At 41.9% G+C, this 19238-nt stretch overlaps 2 protein-coding genes and 1 long non-coding RNA gene across 4 annotated transcripts in view; 1 reads left to right on the top strand and 2 right to left on the bottom strand.

Moving 5' to 3' along the window:
* LOC308481352 (DGAT1/2-independent enzyme synthesizing storage lipids-like) overlaps positions 1-6082 on the top strand; it is a 60683-nt gene extending 54601 nt beyond the window's left edge. Inside the window, exons 3-5 of one of the 2 annotated variants that reach the window (XR_013988574.1) lie at positions 1358-1497; positions 4144-5059; positions 5165-6082. Coding sequence is in view for 1 of the 2 variants with exons in the window: in XM_081013699.1 (XP_080869825.1) it covers positions 1358-1497; positions 4144-4248 (245 nt within the window). In the remaining variant the exon portion in view is untranslated. Of the gene's footprint in view, positions 1-1357; positions 1498-4143 lie in introns of both variants that reach the window. The other variant, XM_081013699.1, reaches the window with a different exon arrangement.
* The window catches only part of LOC308481826 (uncharacterized protein), a 201673-nt gene that overhangs the window by 105811 nt on the left and 76624 nt on the right, over positions 1-19238 (bottom strand). The window lies entirely within an intron of this gene.
* On the bottom strand, positions 8165-10227 carry LOC308481391. The gene is made up of 2 exons (XR_013988623.1): positions 10117-10227; positions 8165-9098 (listed from the first exon to the last, which is right to left on the bottom strand). It is a non-coding gene; the product is annotated as an uncharacterized lncRNA (long non-coding RNA).

Below are 19238 nucleotides of genomic sequence, written 5' to 3'. Positions count from 1 at the left end.
TATGTGCTTTCCAAAAAAAGGCTGTGAACAAAAGAGGAACCAGCATAAAGTTCCCATTCCATGAAATCCTAGTTGATCCGTAATAGAGCAATATCTTTGGAATAACGACACATGTATAGTATCCACACTATTTCCTCAATAAGAGCCATATAAAATGCATTTTTCTATTTGGGGCTTTCTTTTTCAGGGAAGAAAGTATGTTTTGATTTGATATACTTGAAAGATTTCAAGAAAGCTGAATGTGTGGAAATTCTGAAGAAAGGCCATTTATTGAGCATAGCACCTGGTGGAGCTACAGAAGCAAACTTTAGTAATGACTACAGCTTAATGTGGGGTAACCGTACAGGTTTCGCTCGGCTAGCTTTGGAGGCGAAAGTGGTGAGTGATGTTTGGGCAATTTGCATTGTCCTCACAATTATCCTGGATATGACGTACTGTGTTGACATCCTTGATTTAGCATCCTCCATAGCTAAGGATGGCAAATATCCTGTTTCAGGGTCAAATGATATCTGGAGAGCCATGGATTCCCCACCCCTGCTTTTTAAAAAAGGTAGTGAAATCAATAACGTATAATAAGAAAAATGGCCTTTGCCCCCTTTTTTTCTCTTCAGTTCCTGAAAATCTGGGCAACAACTTGTGAAGTTTCTTCATCTGAGATATTTGAAAAGATATTTTGAAGCCAATTGCATAATTTATGGCTTGCTTCTCATAATAATCCCAGATGTGAAGCATTCTTCTTTGTCCTTAACAAAAATAAAGGTGGGGTGGTCAGGACAAAGTAATTATCCAGTTCTCGCCTTTCTTTCATTTTTGTTTTATCTTTCATTCTTCTAGCCCATCATCCAATATTTACACCAAACAGTTGTGAAGCATACAGGAGCTTGGGAAAGACAAGTGAGTTAAATATCTTATGTTTCTTGGTTGAGCAAGATATCCAATTTCAGGCAATGTACATTTTAATAATAGACTATGCTTTTTAAAAAAACCAATTATCTGTTTCCTACTTACTAGCAGAGTTTATTCCATGGACACTTATCTGTGCTGCCTGCCTCAGTATTGAGTAAATATGCCTTTGTTTAGTTTTCTATTAGATTTAAAACAAAGCTATAATCTATAAGAGCGGTAGGAAGCCCAACATAGACAGGAACAGATCAGGAAACAAACCATATTTTGCAGTCTATTGTACAACTTATGATCCCAATTGCCAAGAGATGAGAAGAGCTGATTGAATATGTTGCATATCTTTTCCCAAGCACTCATATTATTTAACTCTTCCTCCTTGGGATGGATTGATTGCAATTGCTTAACAGAATGCTAACTAAGGTCCAATTTGAAATGCGGTCACTTTCTTTTACAGGGCTGACAAAATGGCTGTATGAGAAAACTCGATGTGTACTCCTTCCCTCTTATGGAGGGTTCCCAGTGAAATTGAGGACATATATTGGAGAACCCATCCCATATGATCCAAATAAAGCTGCCACAGAGCTGGCTGAAAAAGTAAGTGAACTCTATACTTGGAAATACAAAAACATAAGAATTTCTCTCTAATGTTTATCTCCTTTTTCAGTTCTAAATCGTATTCTGCACACTGACTTCCTCAATCTATACATCCAGAGCTAGGCTTCATTATATACCGTATTTTTCGCTCTATAAGACGCACCAGACCACAAGACGCACCTAGTTTTTGGAGGAGGAAAACAAGAAAAAAAATATTTTGAATCTCAGAAGCCAGAACAGCAAGAGGGATCGCTACGCAGTGAAAGCAGCAATCCCTCTTGCTGTTCTGGCTTCTGTGATAGCTGCGCAGCCTGCATTCGCTCCATAAGATGCACACACATTTCCCCTTACTTTTTAGGAGTCAAAAAGTGAGTCTTATAGAGCAAAAAATACGGTATACTTTTGTGCATTATGTTCACCACTCAGCATTCCCTTTCCTTAACTTATTGATTCTTAAACTTGTTGAGGCTGAGTTTCAATATGTGTGCAACCATGCATTGCACCAAACCCAGAAATGACCCCAAAATGTCACATTTTTGGAGTGGGTGTGGAAGGGGGAGTGTAGCAATCGTACAGAGCCCCCGGTCGTTTCACGGACTATTGACCTGTACACCACTGCTTTATTCTTCCGCTGCCACCAACCAGGTATCTTCTGGTGAAATACTGAGTCTCAGTCAGGTTGTAAAGTCAACAACGAAGATTAAAGTTTATTGAAGAACAAACAAGTTTTAAATATATTCAGAACGGTTTCTCAAATGCGCGCCCTTAACTAGATGTGGCACCATCTCACACTGTCAAACTCTTCTCTCTCACTTCTATCCGTGTCTTTCACTCTGTCACAACCACTATGCCTCTGTCTGACCCTCACTCCTCCATCTCCCCATGGTAAACCCCTGGCCTGAGCCTCAAAACCGGGTAGGCTTTGCCTCTGAGCTTTCTCATTAGTCGGTCTACATTAACCATTTCCATCCCTCCTGTACAAACATAATCACAAGGAATGGGCAAATGCCACAGGGAGTTTGCAGGCTCTTTTAGTGGTGTTTCAATTATACAGTGGTACCTCTACCTATGTTGTCAGCCGCCCTGAGCCCGGCTTCGGCTGGGGAGGGCGGGATATAAATAAAATTTATTTATTATTATTATTATGTGCCCCTCTTATTACGTATCCTTCGGGATACACACATGGCAAACACGGAAGGATATTTCCTGGTTTTCGCCCCGTGTGCATGTGCAGTAGCGCTCTATTGTGCTGTGTGCATGCGCTGAAGCGCTCTATCACGTGTGCGCAGAACAGGCACCTCCGGTTGCGGAAACCCAACCAGAGCTCCGGAACGGATCCCATCTGCAAACGGAGGTACCACTGTACATGATTTCACTTAAATGTGTGGTTCCTCAGAATGTAACCCCCATGTAAATGGGGAGTAGCCTGCACTATATCTCTCCTTTTTAAATGTTTGTTAATCTGCTCTAAGAAGGCATCATCCAAGTCTTCAGTCTGTCTTGGTGGCCTATAGCAGAAACCCATAGCAAGGGTTACTGTAGTTCTGTCTCCTACAATTTTTACCCATATACTCTCAATCTGCTTTCCATGCTACAGATCATGAATTTTTGTACAAGTTTACACATCCATTCAATATAAAGCCCTTCCTGTTTAGTTCATTCCTTTTGAATAGGTTATACCCCTAAATTCCTACATTCCAGTCATGAGACTCATCACACAAGGCTTCATTAATGCCTACCAGGTCATATTTGCCATCCTGTAGTAAAAGCTCCAATTCATCTTGCTTGTTTCCCATACTCTGTGCATTTGTGTAGAGACAATTGAAGCCATGAATCATTCCTTCCTGGTGCTTCCTTCTTATAGTTTCTTGCCCTTTAGTGGGTTTCTGGAGCTCTGCCTCCTGTGCATCTATATAGTTACTGCTTGTGCACCATCAACCTCTTAAATGAGATGCAGTTTTACAGAAGACATTTCAAACACAGATGCCATTTCTAGGGTACTCTAGGGTATTATATTGTGTGACAATATCTTAGGTGTTCCTGCAGGGGGTGTCGCACTTCCCCCCTTTCCCAAGGAAGTCTTGGGAAGTGGACTTCCAAAGGAAGGGGGTTAAGGGAAGGAGCATGTGGGGGTCTGATGGCTAAAGGGAAGGAGTTTTGGAACATGGTTTTTTATGGCTGGTTCTCCCCAAGCGCTTTATGCTTTCATTCTTGCTGAACCCCCTCCCTCCCCACATCTAGTTTCAGCTTTTGGTTGCCTGTTTGAAGGAGCAGTAGTTTACTTTGGTGGGTGTGCAGGGGTTGATCCTTTGGTTATCCTGTGGTTCCCTTCTTTATTTCACATTGTTAAGATGCATTACATTGTCAATTGACAGTGGTGTGGTTTGTTTGCTCCTACCACATTGAGTCTGTACAGGTGAGAAAGTTGTGGAGAGAAAGATTAGCTTTACTGAGGCATTATTGTGTTAAGGGTGCCCTTTAGGGACCTGCCAAGACAGTATGCCTGGTAGGACTTGCATAGGTCCTCTTAGGCCTGGTACATGCAAATGGGATTTTTTTTAATGCTACTGGTTCTGACTCCTTTAGCTTTTTCCTGTTCCTTTAGCTATAACATAATGTATTCCTTTGTTTTTATTTTTTCAACAGACCAAGACTGCACTTGAAAATCTTCGGGATAGACACCAAAAAATGCCAGGAAATTTGTTAAGAGCTCTTTCAGAACGATTTGATAAGGATGACAAAGCTAACTAGTCCATATAAAACAGTTGTAGCATTTTGACTATGTGTCCACAATAGAAAACTAATAATTATGCAATTAAAGCTAAGGTAATGTACATACAATTGTGCTGGATTGTGTATGAATTATTCGGAAGGGTGGCTAGTTCAGCACCTGCTTTGCATGCAGAAGGTCCTAGGTTTGAAAGACATACAAGTGCTGTCTTGACCTATCCTGCAAGACTCCCAGAATGCCCCTTTTTGGGAATTACACTGGTAGAGCCAGAATCAAAGAGTATAATGGGAGGATGGGTGTTTAATTGAAACCCAAAATAATGTTACACCTGAAAGAGTAATGCCTATAAATCTGCTGTATTAAAACAGTGACATTTATTTTGTGTTTGCAAAAGGCATGTTCTGCTTCTTATCTGTTCTTATTTCCAAACAGGACTTTATACTAGGTTATTAAGTCCCATGGGCGAGTGAATCCAGCAATGGAGTCTGGATTTCGGTCACCCTCTAATTTCCTTGTGGCTGGGTGCTGTTCTCACGTTTCTCCATGGGAGAGGCACTTCTCAAAAGGGGAGGTTAATGTTTGAACTTCCAGTTTTGATTACCATTAATGTTTGTTTGGACCACATTGTTTACTACCTTTCTAGTGTCTGAAGTGACTGGGCCTGATGTCTTCTAGTCTTCATCCTCAAGCCCTTCCACCTCCACAAATAAGTCCCAACTGCTTTCTTTTTAGTAGTTAAAAAAAGGTAAAGGTAAAGGACCCCAACAGTCCAGTCACGAACGACTCTGGGGTTGTGGTGTTCATCTTACTTTACTGGCCGAGGGAGCTGACGTTTGTCCACAGACAGTTTTTCTGGGTCATGTGGCCAGCATAACTAAGCCGCTTCTGGTGTAACCAGAGCAGCACACGGAAACACCGTTTACCTTTCTGCCAGAGCGGTACCTATTTATCTACTTGCACTTTGACGTGCTTTCGCTCTGCTAGGTTGGCAGGAGCTGGGACCGAGCAACAGGAGCTCACCCGATTGCAGGGATTCAAACCACCGACCTTCTGATCGGCAATCCCTAGGCTCAGTGGTTTAGACCACAGTGCCACCCGCGTCCCTTTTAGAAGCTACAGAATTGCGGGGGGGGGGGGGCTATATAGTTAAGTGAAAGACATCCTCTGTTACAACCATATATTTCATTCTCTATGTAACTGAGAAGAATTGTCAAATCAGTTAGAAACTGGTAAGTGAAAGAATCTTGGGGGAAATGTACAGAAAAATCAGATTAAAATACATAGGATTCACCTCTACCACTGCTGCTCTTGAGTGGTAAAACATAATCCAGCCTGATCTGTCTGGATATTTCCAACAATCCAAGTGTGCCACTAAGACGGGCTTTTTGGTTTGTTTTTAAACCTATTGTATACTGTTGGCTGTGTCCTCCTTGAGTTTTTCATTGGAGAAGAGAGATTAACGGACATCATACATGCTCAAATGGTGGCTGCCACCACAGCAATTCAGCGGACAAGATCAGAAATGTGGATATAAAAGCTCAGATCAGAGTCAAATGGCACCTTAAACCTATGTTATGGTCGCCACAATGATATGTTTGGCACATTTTAAAAAACCCTAAGATTGTAAAGCAAATGAAGCCAAGATGGGAGATCTAGCTGAAGATGGAATGAATGCTGTCTACAAACGACAAATTATTTTAAAACACAGACGGAATCAAGTGGAAAAGCAGTCTGGAAGAAATGTGACTGCAGTTTCATTCTAGCAAAAGTGAAAACTAAAACTCTTTTACTTAGAGGGGGTAGTTTGTCAATACCTGTATCTTTATAAATGTGTGAACAACTTAGCGTAGAGAATTTATTTGGCTCCTTTTGCAATTTGTGGTATTTTGAGGGTTGTAAAAAAGAAAAGAAGGTAATGATCCCTGGGCAGTTAAGTCCAGTCGAAGACGACTATGGGGTTGTGGCTCTCATCTAGCTTTTCAGGCCAAGGGAGCTGGCATTTGTCCACATACAACTTTCCGGGTCATGTGGCCAGCAAGATTAAATCACTTTTCTGCATTGGAACACCGTGACAGAACCAGAGCACATGGAAATGCCATTTACCTTCCCACCACAGTGGTACCTATTTATCTACTTGCGCTGGTATGCTTTCAAAGTGCTAGGTTGGCAAAAGCTGTGTTTTTTGGTTCTGTTTACCTTTTCTCATAGATATTTGTTTTTAATGTGTTCGTGACTGCATCACATTATTTCTCCCCCGTATGTATTACACAACATACATATTGTACCTGGCTTGGAGAGAAGCTACCATCAAAGAGAGAGAACACACTTTGCCTTTACTCTGTGACCCAATATATTATTGTGCCATAGGAATGCTATTGTAGGTGTGACTCCATATTTCATGTTTGATTACAAATGACCACAACTTCCAAGCAGCTGGCTCCCTAAACCTTCTCTCTTTTTCACAGTGCTTGGTCTCTTCATACAGATGGCACACCTATCACAGTTTCTTGAAACCACCATGTAAAGAGATGTTTCTCAATACAGCTGGAAATTAGTCTACAAAAAAGTGCACCAGACAGGCCCAACACAAGAGACAGAACATGCCTTGTTCATGTCTCTGCAAGGGAGTGGGAAGGCAGAAATCCATTAGGGAAGATCAGAAACATGTGGGGTTTCTTGTTTTTTGGTTCTGTTTGCCTTTTCACATGGATATTTGTTTTTGATGTGTCCGTGACTGCATCACATTATTTCTCCCCTGTTGACAAATCCCGTTTAATGCAGGAAAATACTACTTCTCTGTTACAAGGAATACTTCTCCTCTCGAAAATTGTGACACTTGTCACAATTCCTTCCTTTACTCTGTGACCCAATATTTTCCTTTCTTGTTTCTTTAAAGATGTAAGGAAATATTTATTTATTTATTTATTTATTTATTTATTTTAAATATAGATACAAGTTTAATTATCTGGATCATTTCTCATTTAATACATTATCTCCATGTGACTTCTTCTCCAGGTTTCAATTCCCTTTGAAATAACTTGCTTTTGTTTCTGAAGAGTGCCATTTTCTCATCATTCTTCCTGTCAAAGTAACATCCCAACACAAATCCTATGGGGACCAAACTTAAGGCCCAGTGTTCTCGCACAAGATGCAAAATATTCACCATATTTACTGGCCTGAAGGCCTACAAGCGCGCTACCGACCTTAGGGCCTCAACCGACCAAGGACGCTTGTAAGGAAATATTTATGTAAGGGGAAACAATGCTCCTCTCAGCAAGGGTCAAATTACCCATGGTGTCACATAATCTTGGTCAGATGCCTCCATCAGCAATCTAAGCCACCCCATTCTATGCCCCCTGGAGCTTCCTGATAAGGCCCGAGGGCAGCTCCACATAGAACACATTACAGTAGCGCAGACTATATTTCTGGGAACCTGGCCCTACAGTTGGTCTATTTTATGATAAAGGTAATCCATCAAGGGGACCAAAGCTGATTCAGTTCTAAATTTAGCTCTGAACCTAGATTTTAATGGATCTAGATTACCAGTTTCACCCAGAAACACCTGCAGCTGCTCCACAACCACCCTCTCCACCTACTATAGTCCATAGTTGTTGCTCTCTGTTAGGTCTAGAGAGGGCTTCTTGAGGAGTCAACACACTGCTGCCTCTTTAAGGGTAGCATCCAGCACTACATAATGCAAAGACCCATTTACCTTACCTCTGGAGCACTCATTCAACCCATCCCGGCTAGCTTTCATAAGCCAGGATGCCTTATTAAATATAGCCCATATTTTTCCAACAATACAATATTACTTTAAGCTGCCATTGCTTCTTCCAGAGAATTCTGGGCGCTGTGGTATAAGGGTGCTGAGAGTTGTTAGGAGACCCCCTATTTTCCCCACAGAGCTCCCCTTCCAGAGATCCCTGTGAAGAGGGATTTATTCATTTTTTGCACATTTATTTAATATTAAAACAAATTACAACAATACATTTCAAACACAATTAAAAATTACCCTACAACATTGTACACTGCCATAATATCACAGAACAATCACTCCAATCCTCAATCTCCCATCACTGGCAAGGAATCTCTTCCTTTCAGCTCACTTTCACAATAAGTTTGAGAATTCACTGTCTAAAGGGAGGGAGGTAACCTGTAGGTCCTGGGTCAGCTCAGACTTCACGGCCTCTGTGGCAACCATGAGACTCAGTAAATTAAAGGCCCAACAGAAGTGACAGAACATACCCTAGTGCAGGTCTTTCCAAGGGAGTGGGAAGACAGAAATTCATTGGTAGGGAGGTTTGTGCTGAGCTCATTGTCTGAGATGGATAATACAATGGTGAAATTTGAAGTGATGATGCAGTGCCCCTCTATAAGGCTGGGGGATCCATTAAGGCGGTCAGTTCCCAGAGACTTATGGTGTCTGATGGATTCCTGAATACTCTCAGGAATTTTCAAGTTGGCATGCTTACCACTTCTGTCAAAGTCTTGATATAGAATTGGGAATTAAGGTAGGCACTTGACAGGTTGGCTCTTAAGTGTCATCCTCAACACTGAAGCAAACAGGGCTCTCTCATATTCTCAGGAGTGTCAGGTGATGAAGTAGGACAGTGCCTGGAAGGGACTCAGCAGCTTGCAAGGCAACATCTCTCTCGAAGGCCTGTGGTTTTTATCTGCCTTTTAGTAGATTTGAAGCGGTTTTAATGAGTTTTAATTGGTTTTAACTCTTCTTCAAGTGATTCATGAAGTGACTAGGGAAGATCAGAAACCTATGGGTTTTTTTTTGTTTTTTGGTTCTATTTGCCTTTTACTTCCCATGGATATTTGTTTTTAATGTCTCTGTGATCCTTTGATGTCAAAGCATGTCAACCTGGAACTTTTTTGCTCCTGATCAAACAACCAGCTGCCTGCAGTAAAATCGGCATGGCAGAATTTAATTTCAGTGATCAAAAAGATGGTATTGGAGATCTCAGAAAATGCCTGGAGAACAAGTGACTGGTCAAGTTTATTGGAGTAGACTTGATTTCTGAGGATGATTACTTAAGATTTGGTATTCAAACCCAGAAGGTGTTAATGAAATCCTCATTTGCTGTAGAATTAAAGAGACAAGTGCCAATGGAAGAGCTTTTACTTATGCACTAGGATTCAATATTGTAACAGAACATGTTATGAAGGTTATGTATTACACAACATACATATTTTACCTGGCTTGGAGAGAAGCTACCATCAAAGAGAGAGAACACACTTTGCCTTTACTCTGTGACCCAATATATTATTGTGCCATAGGAATGCTATTGCAGGTGTGACTCCATATTTCATGTTTGATTACAGATGACCACAACTTCCAAGCCACTGGCTCACCAAGCCGCCTCTCTTTTTCACAGTGCTTGGTCTCTTCATACAGATGGCACACCTATCACAGTTTCTTGAAACCACCATGTAAAGAGATGTTTCTCAATACAGCTGGAAATTAGTCTACAAAAAAGTGCACCAGACAGGCCCAACACAAGAGACAGAACATGCCTTGTTCATGTCTCTGCAAGGGAGTGGGAAGGCAGAAATCCATTAGGGAAGATCAGAAACATGTGGGGTTTTTTGTTTTTTGGTTCTGTTTGCCTTTTCGCATGGATATTTCTTTTTGATGTGTCCGTGACTGCATCACATTATTTCTCCCCTGTTGAAAAACATGCTTAATGCAGGAAAAATACTACTTCTCTGTTACAAGGAATGCCTCTCCTCTCGAAAAGAGAGTAAAACAGACCATCATATGTGTATGCAAACATTGCTCTGACAACTGACAAATGCATGCTGGACTTCCTTCGCCTCCACCTGACAATACTGAACATGTACTGAATACCAGAGACCCTTTGATGTCAAAGCATGTCAACCTGGAACGTTTTTGCTCCAGATCAAGCAATGCATACTGCAGGGGCAACTCCTGAAGAAGCTTTTCAACCAGCTGCCTGCAGTAAAATCAGCATGGCAGGATTTAAAATCAGCATGGCAGGATGGGAGATAGCTACCTTTACTCTGTGACCCAATATGTTATTGTGCCATATGAATGCTATTGTAGGTGTGACTCCATATTTCATGTTTGATTACAAATGGCCACAACTTCCAAGCAGCCGGTGCCCTAAGCCTTTTTCACAATGCTTAGTTTCTTCATACAGATGGCACACCTTTCACAGTTTCTTGACATCACCACATACGGCTGGAAATTAGACATCGAAAAAGTGCAGCAGACAGGATTTCAGGTGCTTCTCCAGAGAGGTGACTGAATTAAAGGCAATTTAGGTTTACCAGGAATATAAGTAAAAACTTTTGTTCATAGAATCCTAAAGTTTAGAGTTCAGAGGGGACCCAGGGGTCATCTAGTTAACCCCTTGCAATGCAGGAATCTCAACAAACATCCCTGGTTAGTTTTGTAAAAGTTCTAATGTTCTTAATGTTCTAATGTTCTTAAGTATGCTTAAGTATGTAGGCGCAAACAGCTTGAGGCAGCCTTACCTGTGACCGCAGACTCATCCGAAAGACTGTGAAGCTCCTTTTAACACCAGTGCTACTCCTCCCTAGCAGTGCTTTTCCTGTTGTGAAGAGCCTCCACTTCAGGCCTCCCCCAGAATACCCCATTGGGGGGACTTCTGCTGGGTGGTGCTGAGGAATCAGAGGCACTTGGCCCACCCATAGAAAAGTAAGCTCTTTGCTGCTTGGGTGCTGCTGGCCTCATTGGCATAAATGTAACCAAGCGGTCAAGATAGGACACTCCTGGCCTTGTCAACCATCTGTATAATGGTGCTAATACTCTGAGGATCTTGAAGGAAGATAAGGTGGATATCTGCAACTAGGAAATGTCCCCTCCAGCAGATACTCCAGCCCCAAGAACAGGCAGGGCGGGTTCATTTGTGATCCAAATCTCTCCCTTAGTAAGTACCATTTATTTATTTATTACCGTTTATTTACATTTGTTTGTTAGATTTGTTAGTTGCTTTATCTTGCCCAAAGCAAGCCTAAGCGACTTACATTGGCCCAATGTGCATAAACATTCATGCCAAACTATTGGCATGAAAGAAACCGCTAGCCCAGGTTCAGATAACATGACAAATTGGACTTTCAATACCTGCTGCATGCTATTGCCCTATAATTTGTTTTTATGGTTTAATGTGATATACAAACCAAGCTATTAATTTCTGTGCCCTCAAGAAAAAATGAGGCTTTTAAACCTCCTACACATTTACCTGGGAGTAAGCTTCCTTTTGCACAGGAGGACTTGCTCCTGAGTAGGGCTGGGTGGTGTTGGGTTTTGAACATCGAGGTTTGGTGATAAACCCACTTTGACACCTTCTCAGCTGGGAAGGGGGAGCACCTTAATGGAGCCCCCACCCCGCTGCTGGCTCAGCTCCTGCAATCAGTGGTGGGTTGGGGACTGTGTAAAACTGCTTGGGTGAGGTGAAGGCAACAGTCTCAGCCAAGCAGTTTAAAGAGGCAGAGGAAGGAGCAACTGTTTCACCTATGCAGCTTGTTTCTCCCTTGGCCAGTATGAGAGCAGACAATGAGGTTTCACTCATCCTTCTGAGTCCCTCTGCCTCCAGCACCCGGCTGCAGCTTGTTTCTCCCTTGGCGCTGGTAGCAGAGGGACTCAGAATGTGGCGGTTTCACCAGCAATATACCGCTGAGTGAAACTGTCATCATAGTCTGCCCCTCATACCGGACCCGGGCGATGTATTGGTACATTGCCTAGGCCTACATGTGAGTAAATAGCAGAAGTCAGCACTGTGAATGTGTAAGGCCATGGCACCCTGGTGTGACTTGAAGATGTCCCAGAAAAACTAAGAGACATATTGTAGTGGCAACTGTTGCAGGAACCCCCCCCCCCCAAAATCATTCAGTTTGTACAAACTCCACACACACTCACACTCACACACTACATACGCTATGCTTCTGTTATAAATTCATAGAAAAGCAACCATACATCGGATTTGCACTGGTCCACTTTTATTTTACTCCATGAAGGAAGGACTACAAAATGGGGAAGGTTTGATACAGGCCACCATAATCCCTTGAGCATACCAGCACATACACAGGAGCCCTGCCCAGTTGCTATGCCAACCCTGATGGTCCTAGACAGAAGACCATCAAGATCACAAAGAACTTGATATGGGAGTGGATTCAACACAGACTGGAACAAAGGACAATAATCAGCTCTTCCCTCTGGGGGCAGGAAACTGCAAACTCCCCTCTGTCACCTGGAAACTACTCATGGGGAGGGGGAAAGGGGGAACCAGCCAGGTGACAGGACACTCAGGTTACCACCACAACCCCTCCCTCAACCCCTCCTTTCTGTGATGTATGTATGATGTTTCTGGGGGTGGTCTTGATCTACAGGGTGGCAATTTCAAAAGTCTTTATAAGACCTTGCACACCATTTTTCTGGGTCCTTCCTCTCTCCTGCAAGTGAGGGGAGCACCCTGTTGCAACAGTTCAATAAAGGCCAAGCCTACAGGCTGCTGTTTTGCTCCAAGTTATCCTGGTTGGTGTCTTTGTTTTTGTCCAAGGGAGCCCTCGGATTTTTCCGTTAACAGTTTGGCGACCATGCTCAGGGACTCTTGGTTCTCCTGTGAAGGTGAGGGGGAAGACAAAGGGGATCGGGCACCACTGGGCAACCTTAGCCCAGGGATCCTTTTTTCCTCTCCCTGCCTCCTCTTTGAGGGCGGTAATCAATCATCACCAGAAAGCTCAACCAGGGGAGCAAAGGCAAGGTCAAGCCGGCCAAAGAAAGGATCCCAGGATCCACAAGGGACATCTACGGATGTGAGTATGGTTTGAAGTTAATACATTGGGAGGGGGGTGGAAAAGTAACGTCTCCACGGCAGCTAAACTTTTCTTCTTTCTTTCTTTGACGTCTTCCCTCGGAGTCGACCAGAAACATCCTAAAAATCTTTCTCTCTCTTTCTCTCTCCCGATTTCCCTCTCGGAGTCTGGCCAGGGAAACCGGGGAAACTCTCCTTTTCCTTTTCCTTTTCCTTTTCCTTGATGTCTTCCCTCGGAGTTGACCAGAAACGTCCTAAAAATCTTTCTCTCTCTTTCTCTCTCCCGATTTCCCTCTTGGAGTCTGGCCGGGGAAACCGTGGAAACTCTCCTTTTCCTTGACGTCTTCCCTCGGAGTTGACCAGAAACATCCTAAAAATCTTTCTCTCTCTTTCTCTCTCCCGATTTCCCTCTCAGAGTCTGGCCGGGGAAACCGGGGAAACTCTCCCTTTCCTCTTTCCTCCACATCTTCCCTCGGAGTATTAGTTTTGTAAGCAGCGCTGAGTGAGTTCCGGATCTGTGGTTTTTTTTCCGGGTTAGAGAGACCCGTGGTTTCCAGGCTAGTTGCCTGTGGTTTGTCCGGGTTAGAGGGACCCATAGTTTCCAGGCTAGTTGCCTGTGGTTTACTGGTAGGCAGGGATTGCTTTTATTTGAAAGATAAATTGAATACTGATAGAATACTCTTTCTCTACAAAGGGCCTTCTTTGTCCCTTTCTTGTGTCTGTTCTTTTATCTCCTAGCGTAATTTACTGAGCAACCCCCCCCCCCTTGGTATTAGAGGGAAATGGGAGCTCACGCTTCTAAGCATCCAGGCTGGACTCCTCCTGGTGACAAGGCTTCCGTGAAGCCTTTTTGCCCCAGAGAGGATTCTGATACGCCCCTCCAGTTTGTCATCTCCAACTGGGGAAAATAAATAAATAAAATAAAATAAAATAAAGGGAGGAAATGGTCTTTCAAAGTCCAAATTGTGAGACCATTGTAACTTTTCGTGGGTGGCTTAGGCCCACCATCTGGAACCCAGGGCACAGCGGCCACCTCAGGGATCCTTCAACAAAATCAGGGTGTGAACCCTTAAGGAGAACTGAGCACATCAAATTTGTGTTGTTAAACTATAACCTAAAGCTAGAACATGAAACCGTAAACTTAATGGTGCTCAAAAGGCAGTAGATATAATAATAACCCAGCCTGAGAGCCCACGCATTAGAGATCTTAGTTTCTTTAAAATTCAATAAGAGATGTACTCAAAGGTTTAGAAATATTTAAAGGGTTTGTGTTTACATTGGCTTCGGCATCCACAGACTGTTCTTAAGTGCACAACGTTTTTAAATTGCAAGCTTGCTTAAAAAAAAATTTAAATCTAAGGAAGCCATGTTGGGCCTTATCAATCTTAAACAAGACAAAAAATGAGAATGAAGTGTGCAAATGTTTGTTATTTGAGAGAGGCTCCAAAGAGAGTCTTCCAAGTGGTAGAAAGAAAATTTTAAAGATCCTGTATACGTGCTTACTTGTGTTCTGAAAGGAGGATTATCCCACCTCTTTTCTCTATAGCTTAAGTGAGGAGGGTGATTTTAAGTCTGACGGTAAATGATGTTTTGTTGTAACTTTTGAGTTTGTGAGTACACCCGTGTTCCAGTCTATTTTGGAATGTGAAGTTAACCTAATGTTTCTGTTGCAAAAGCCTAGTTGAGCACAACTGCTCTCTCAAGCTAAAATGCAGTCTCTGTATTTCATTAAGCATATGACTGGCAATATGGTGTTCCTTCTAAGAAAAATATGTGAGTCCAGTTTTAACTTTGATTTGGTTGGACAGAAGAGTTATTGTAAGGCTCCTGATATCAGTCTCTATAAGACTTCCTGGCCTCTTTTCTTAGAAAATGCCCCCCCCCCCCCCGTTTCAGTCTCTTTCAGTTTTTTCCCTTTCTTACTTCTGTGCCAGGTAAATTTACTCTCGAGTAAGCTTCCTTTAAAAGCAAACTGCAAAGAAGGGGGGGCAATCTTTGCTAAAGGTACCCTGTATCTCACTTTCCTATGTGTGGTTATTTAAAAAAAAATCTAAATTAGGCTTACTATTCCTCTGCAAGTTCAGGAAAAATTGTTCACTTCAATCTTCCTTTAAATATCATTTCTCTAGGAACTTGCACTCTTTAGTCTAAGGAAGTAAACTCTCACTCAAACTAGCTTCAAGATCTGCTAAAAGGGTTCTGTATAAAGTTGGGTACTTTTATTTTCCTCTTCCTTAGTACATGATAGGAGCAAGACTTGTGGTCTCTTCCCCAGTTGTGTCTGTGTACATAAGTATGTGTGTGTCTCTCTGGTAGTACAAATCTTGCTATGAACCCTGTAGATGACCCCAGGGTCCCTTCCAACTCTCCCAATTTGTGGTTTTAAAAGGTGAGAGGTGAAACCGTGATGTTTTTGAAGCAGAGCTGGCAATATCAAGCATTTGAGTGATAACAGTTTTTATCATTTTGTCTATTATTTAAAGATCAGACTTCCAAGTCTATTCAAAGTTTAAGCCCATAAAAATTCATATAGTCAAGTAGAATGAGCCTTGACCATCCTGTAAATAAAGGGCAGAAAATTTTGTCTGCAAATGGTAAGGCTGAAATGACTGAGAATGTTAAAGATCCTATGAATACTGACTCTGGCCATTTTTTCCCATATATAAGGGCATGGCTGATTGTTACATGAATGACCAGAGGGAAATCACACAAAATGATAGCCCACATTTTTTAATAACACCTGATCTCAATTTCCTATAAATAAAGGAAGCACTCTCTTTGCTTGGGCTGCAGGAAACATGATCCCTTAGAACTGAGTTAACAGAAGTTTAATTTGACCACTAGCTTTGGTGAATACTTGAATTGCTGAGTTTCTCTTTTTTGTTTTAAAATCTAACCCTATTTTTTAAATCTACTCCTTACCTTTCCCTTCCTTTATTCCAATTCTAATTTAGCCAAAAGATTTGCTGAGACATGAACTCTGCACATGCACAGAGGTTAGGTCAGCTTAAGAGAGAGAGAGAGAGAGAGAGAGAGGAGGGAGGGGGAAAGGAGGGGGGAGAGAGGAGGTTTGAAGAGCGTTGGCTGCAGGGAGAAATTTATCCAAATTTATTTAAGTAAAACTTGGAACCACTGAGGGAAATCACCCTTAATGTGTCCTTTGCTCCAGGGGCTACTTAAGACAAAAGGGTTAAGTACTGGACCGTCAAAAGTCAAGAGGTTGCCAAGTTTCAAATCTTAACATGCCAAATTCTTTTCACAGGTAAATATCAAAGCACTCCCACTGTGAGTTCCTCTCTTGAGTAGTTCGCCTCCCCAATGGGATTTAAATTTTATAACAGGTTTTGTTTGTGTATATGCCTATCCATTTTAAGAACAGCATTTCCTGACAGACTTCTCACATGAATCCAGTTACAGATAGGTAGCCGTGTTGGTCTGCCATAGTCAAAATAAAAAAAATCCTTCCAGTAGCACCTTTAAGACCAACTAAGTTAGTTCTTGGTATGAGCTTTCGTGTGCAAGCACACTTGTGTATCTGAAGAAGTGTGCTTGCACACGAAAGCTCATACCAAGAACTAACTTAGTTGGTCTTAAAGGTGCTACTGGAAGGATTTTTTTTATTCTCACATGAAATAATTTTCCCTTTTAACAGGATATGAGAACCTCTAACAAAGTGTCCTTTCTTTTCTCCCACAGCACAAATGATAATGAGGGGATGCAAACAGTGATTTAAATACTCTATAAAAAGTAATTGCATTTGTATTTCTTTTCGTCTTTCCCTTACAGCCAAACAGTCACTTTCTTTGCCATTCATTTTTTCTTGGTATTAACTCATTTCCCAGTATTTTGCTATTAACATTCTAGCCGATGTTGTCACATCAAGAAACACTCTGTTATTTTCATTTGTGATACTCATTGTTAGAATGCCAAAATAGATAAGCATAGTTTCTTTTTAAAATTGTGTGTCCTAGCATTTATTATTTTGGTTCCTCATAAGTCAGTGTGTGTATGTGTGTTTTACTTTGGGGACATGTCCATCACATGTTGAAAGTCGTTTTCATCAAGTTTGTTTTATCAAATAGCACATGCTGAATTTTAAGCGTTTTTCCATTGTTTTCCCATTTTTTCAGTCCAGTAGTGATCTGTGTGGTTTTGATAATATCTTTGTCTTATTTAATAATAATTCTTTTCTAAATCTGATGTCTTTGTGTCAAGTCTGTTTTCATCTGACTGGTAATCTAATTTTTTGCTTTCTTTTTTATTTTTTAACCTTTCTTGTATTTTACAGTTCTCTTTCTATACATGTGGAGTAATTTTTTATTTAATAATATGAAGAAAAAAACCTAAGTGAAGGAAAGCAAACAAACTTAGCAGATAATAACAGTAATTATATGAAAATGTGATAATAATATTGAAATGAATAAAATGCTTAATGCGCTAAGATTTTTTTTATTATTTGCAGCTAACCAAGATAACTCAAGGAGATTTTCTTGGGGGGGGGGCTTTTGCTCCTTCCTTGTCTAGCTGTGTTTTTAAGTCCCCAAAACCCTGCCCCCTTACAGGTTATCACTTCTACAGATGTGTTACTACAGGCCCAATGATGATGAAAAAGCAGCAACAACCCCTCAACTCAGTTCTTCGCCATCACAAGACTATTACCTGCAACAACAGACACCAGAGTTTTCAAAGTGCCCACAGCTATCTCTTTCAAAGGATATAGACTGACGGGGGAGTGGGGCTGACAAAGGGGGGTTGAGTTGAATTGCAAGGACATTTTTTCACTTTTGAACCTCAAGCCTCTGTGCTCCAGGATTGAAAAGATACATACATAGAAGATCACAATTGTCTCAAGATATTCAACTGATATTTAATTAGTTTGTTGTGTATTATGTGTTATTATGTAGGAATGTTGAAATGTGTTTGACAGTGTTATTTCCACAAAGGGGGGAATTTTTTGTGGGTAACTGTTTTTATGTTTAATGTATAGTGTCTTAGTGCTTACACACCAATGGAGAATTCTCATGCATTTTATTCTTTCTAATAGATCATGCTATTGTGTAGTCCAATGTTTAGATTAGATCAATTTATAACCACATTTCGTTGTCCCACCTGCCACTCTGCCAACCTTCCCTACCCATTTTAAATTGTGCTAAACCTCGTTTTACCAAGGACAAGCTTCTGGATCCATAAAACCACCACATACATGAAGGTGCATATGCCTTGATTTAGCAGGAATGATCCCTTATAGAGTTAAATTGACTTATTTGGACAAGTGCCTTTTTAAGAATGGTTTTGTTTTAACAGATTGGTTTGAAAAGTTGAGAACCATGGGCATATATAAATTCAAATCGGACTCAGTTTGAATTGGGCAAGTGTATCCAGGCTGCAATTAGCTTTTTGGTCCTTTAAGAGCAAGTGAGCAACTTCCCATGAGTGCAAGACCAGAGCCTATAATAATAAAATCCCATAGAAAGGTCAAGGCAAAGACATTTCTCTCATGACGTGTCCAAACCTGTGCCAGCTATGGTGAGTGCCAGGCGACATGGTTAATATGAAAGCCCTAAGTGGATTCGCCAGGGATTGCCACTGCTGTGGCACCATGCCGGTGTGAGACCAAAGTAGAGCTAACTTGACACCTGAGAAAGCGTGTTCTCCTTCATGGAGAGCACGTGTTGCAGTGGGGGCCGCCAGGACACTCCAAAGTTGGGGGCGGGCTAATTGATCATTGGCCACTGATGCGATTGGGGCTTCCCTTGTTGTTGGGAAGAAGTTAATGTTGCCATTTGTTGATTGACAGCCAGAAATGCTAAAACTCCTTGCACGAGGCTAGGGCTTCCTCTTTTCGACCATGCATCGGATTGCCCGTCCCCCCCCCCCCCAGAATTAGGGTTATTCGCTTTGACCTTGCTATGCCTGTCATGGGGTCATCTGCTCTTGGGGCAGGGGCCCGGTAGGAATTTTGTCCATCTGGCTGATTGACTGGGGCCATTTGGTTTTTGCCTACTGCGTAGCAAATCGTCACAACTTGTAAGGTTGCGGTTAGGCATTGGTTTATGGTTTGGTTGGTTGAGGGGCAGTGGTTGAGTGCCTGCCCTTGGTAGGTTGAGTGCCTGCCCCTCTAATGCTGCTGCTGCAAGGGATTCTGTTAAAGGAATTGAGGGCTAACTATTGCTTGTCCACTCTGTCAAGGGGGCTCGGGCCAT

The sequence above is a fragment of the Podarcis pityusensis genome (assembly GCF_964106645.2).
Source record: "Podarcis pityusensis genome assembly, chromosome: 7".
Lineage (NCBI taxonomy): Eukaryota > Metazoa > Chordata > Lepidosauria > Squamata > Lacertidae > Podarcis > Podarcis pityusensis.
This window is presented reverse-complemented; position numbering and strand designations above follow the sequence as displayed.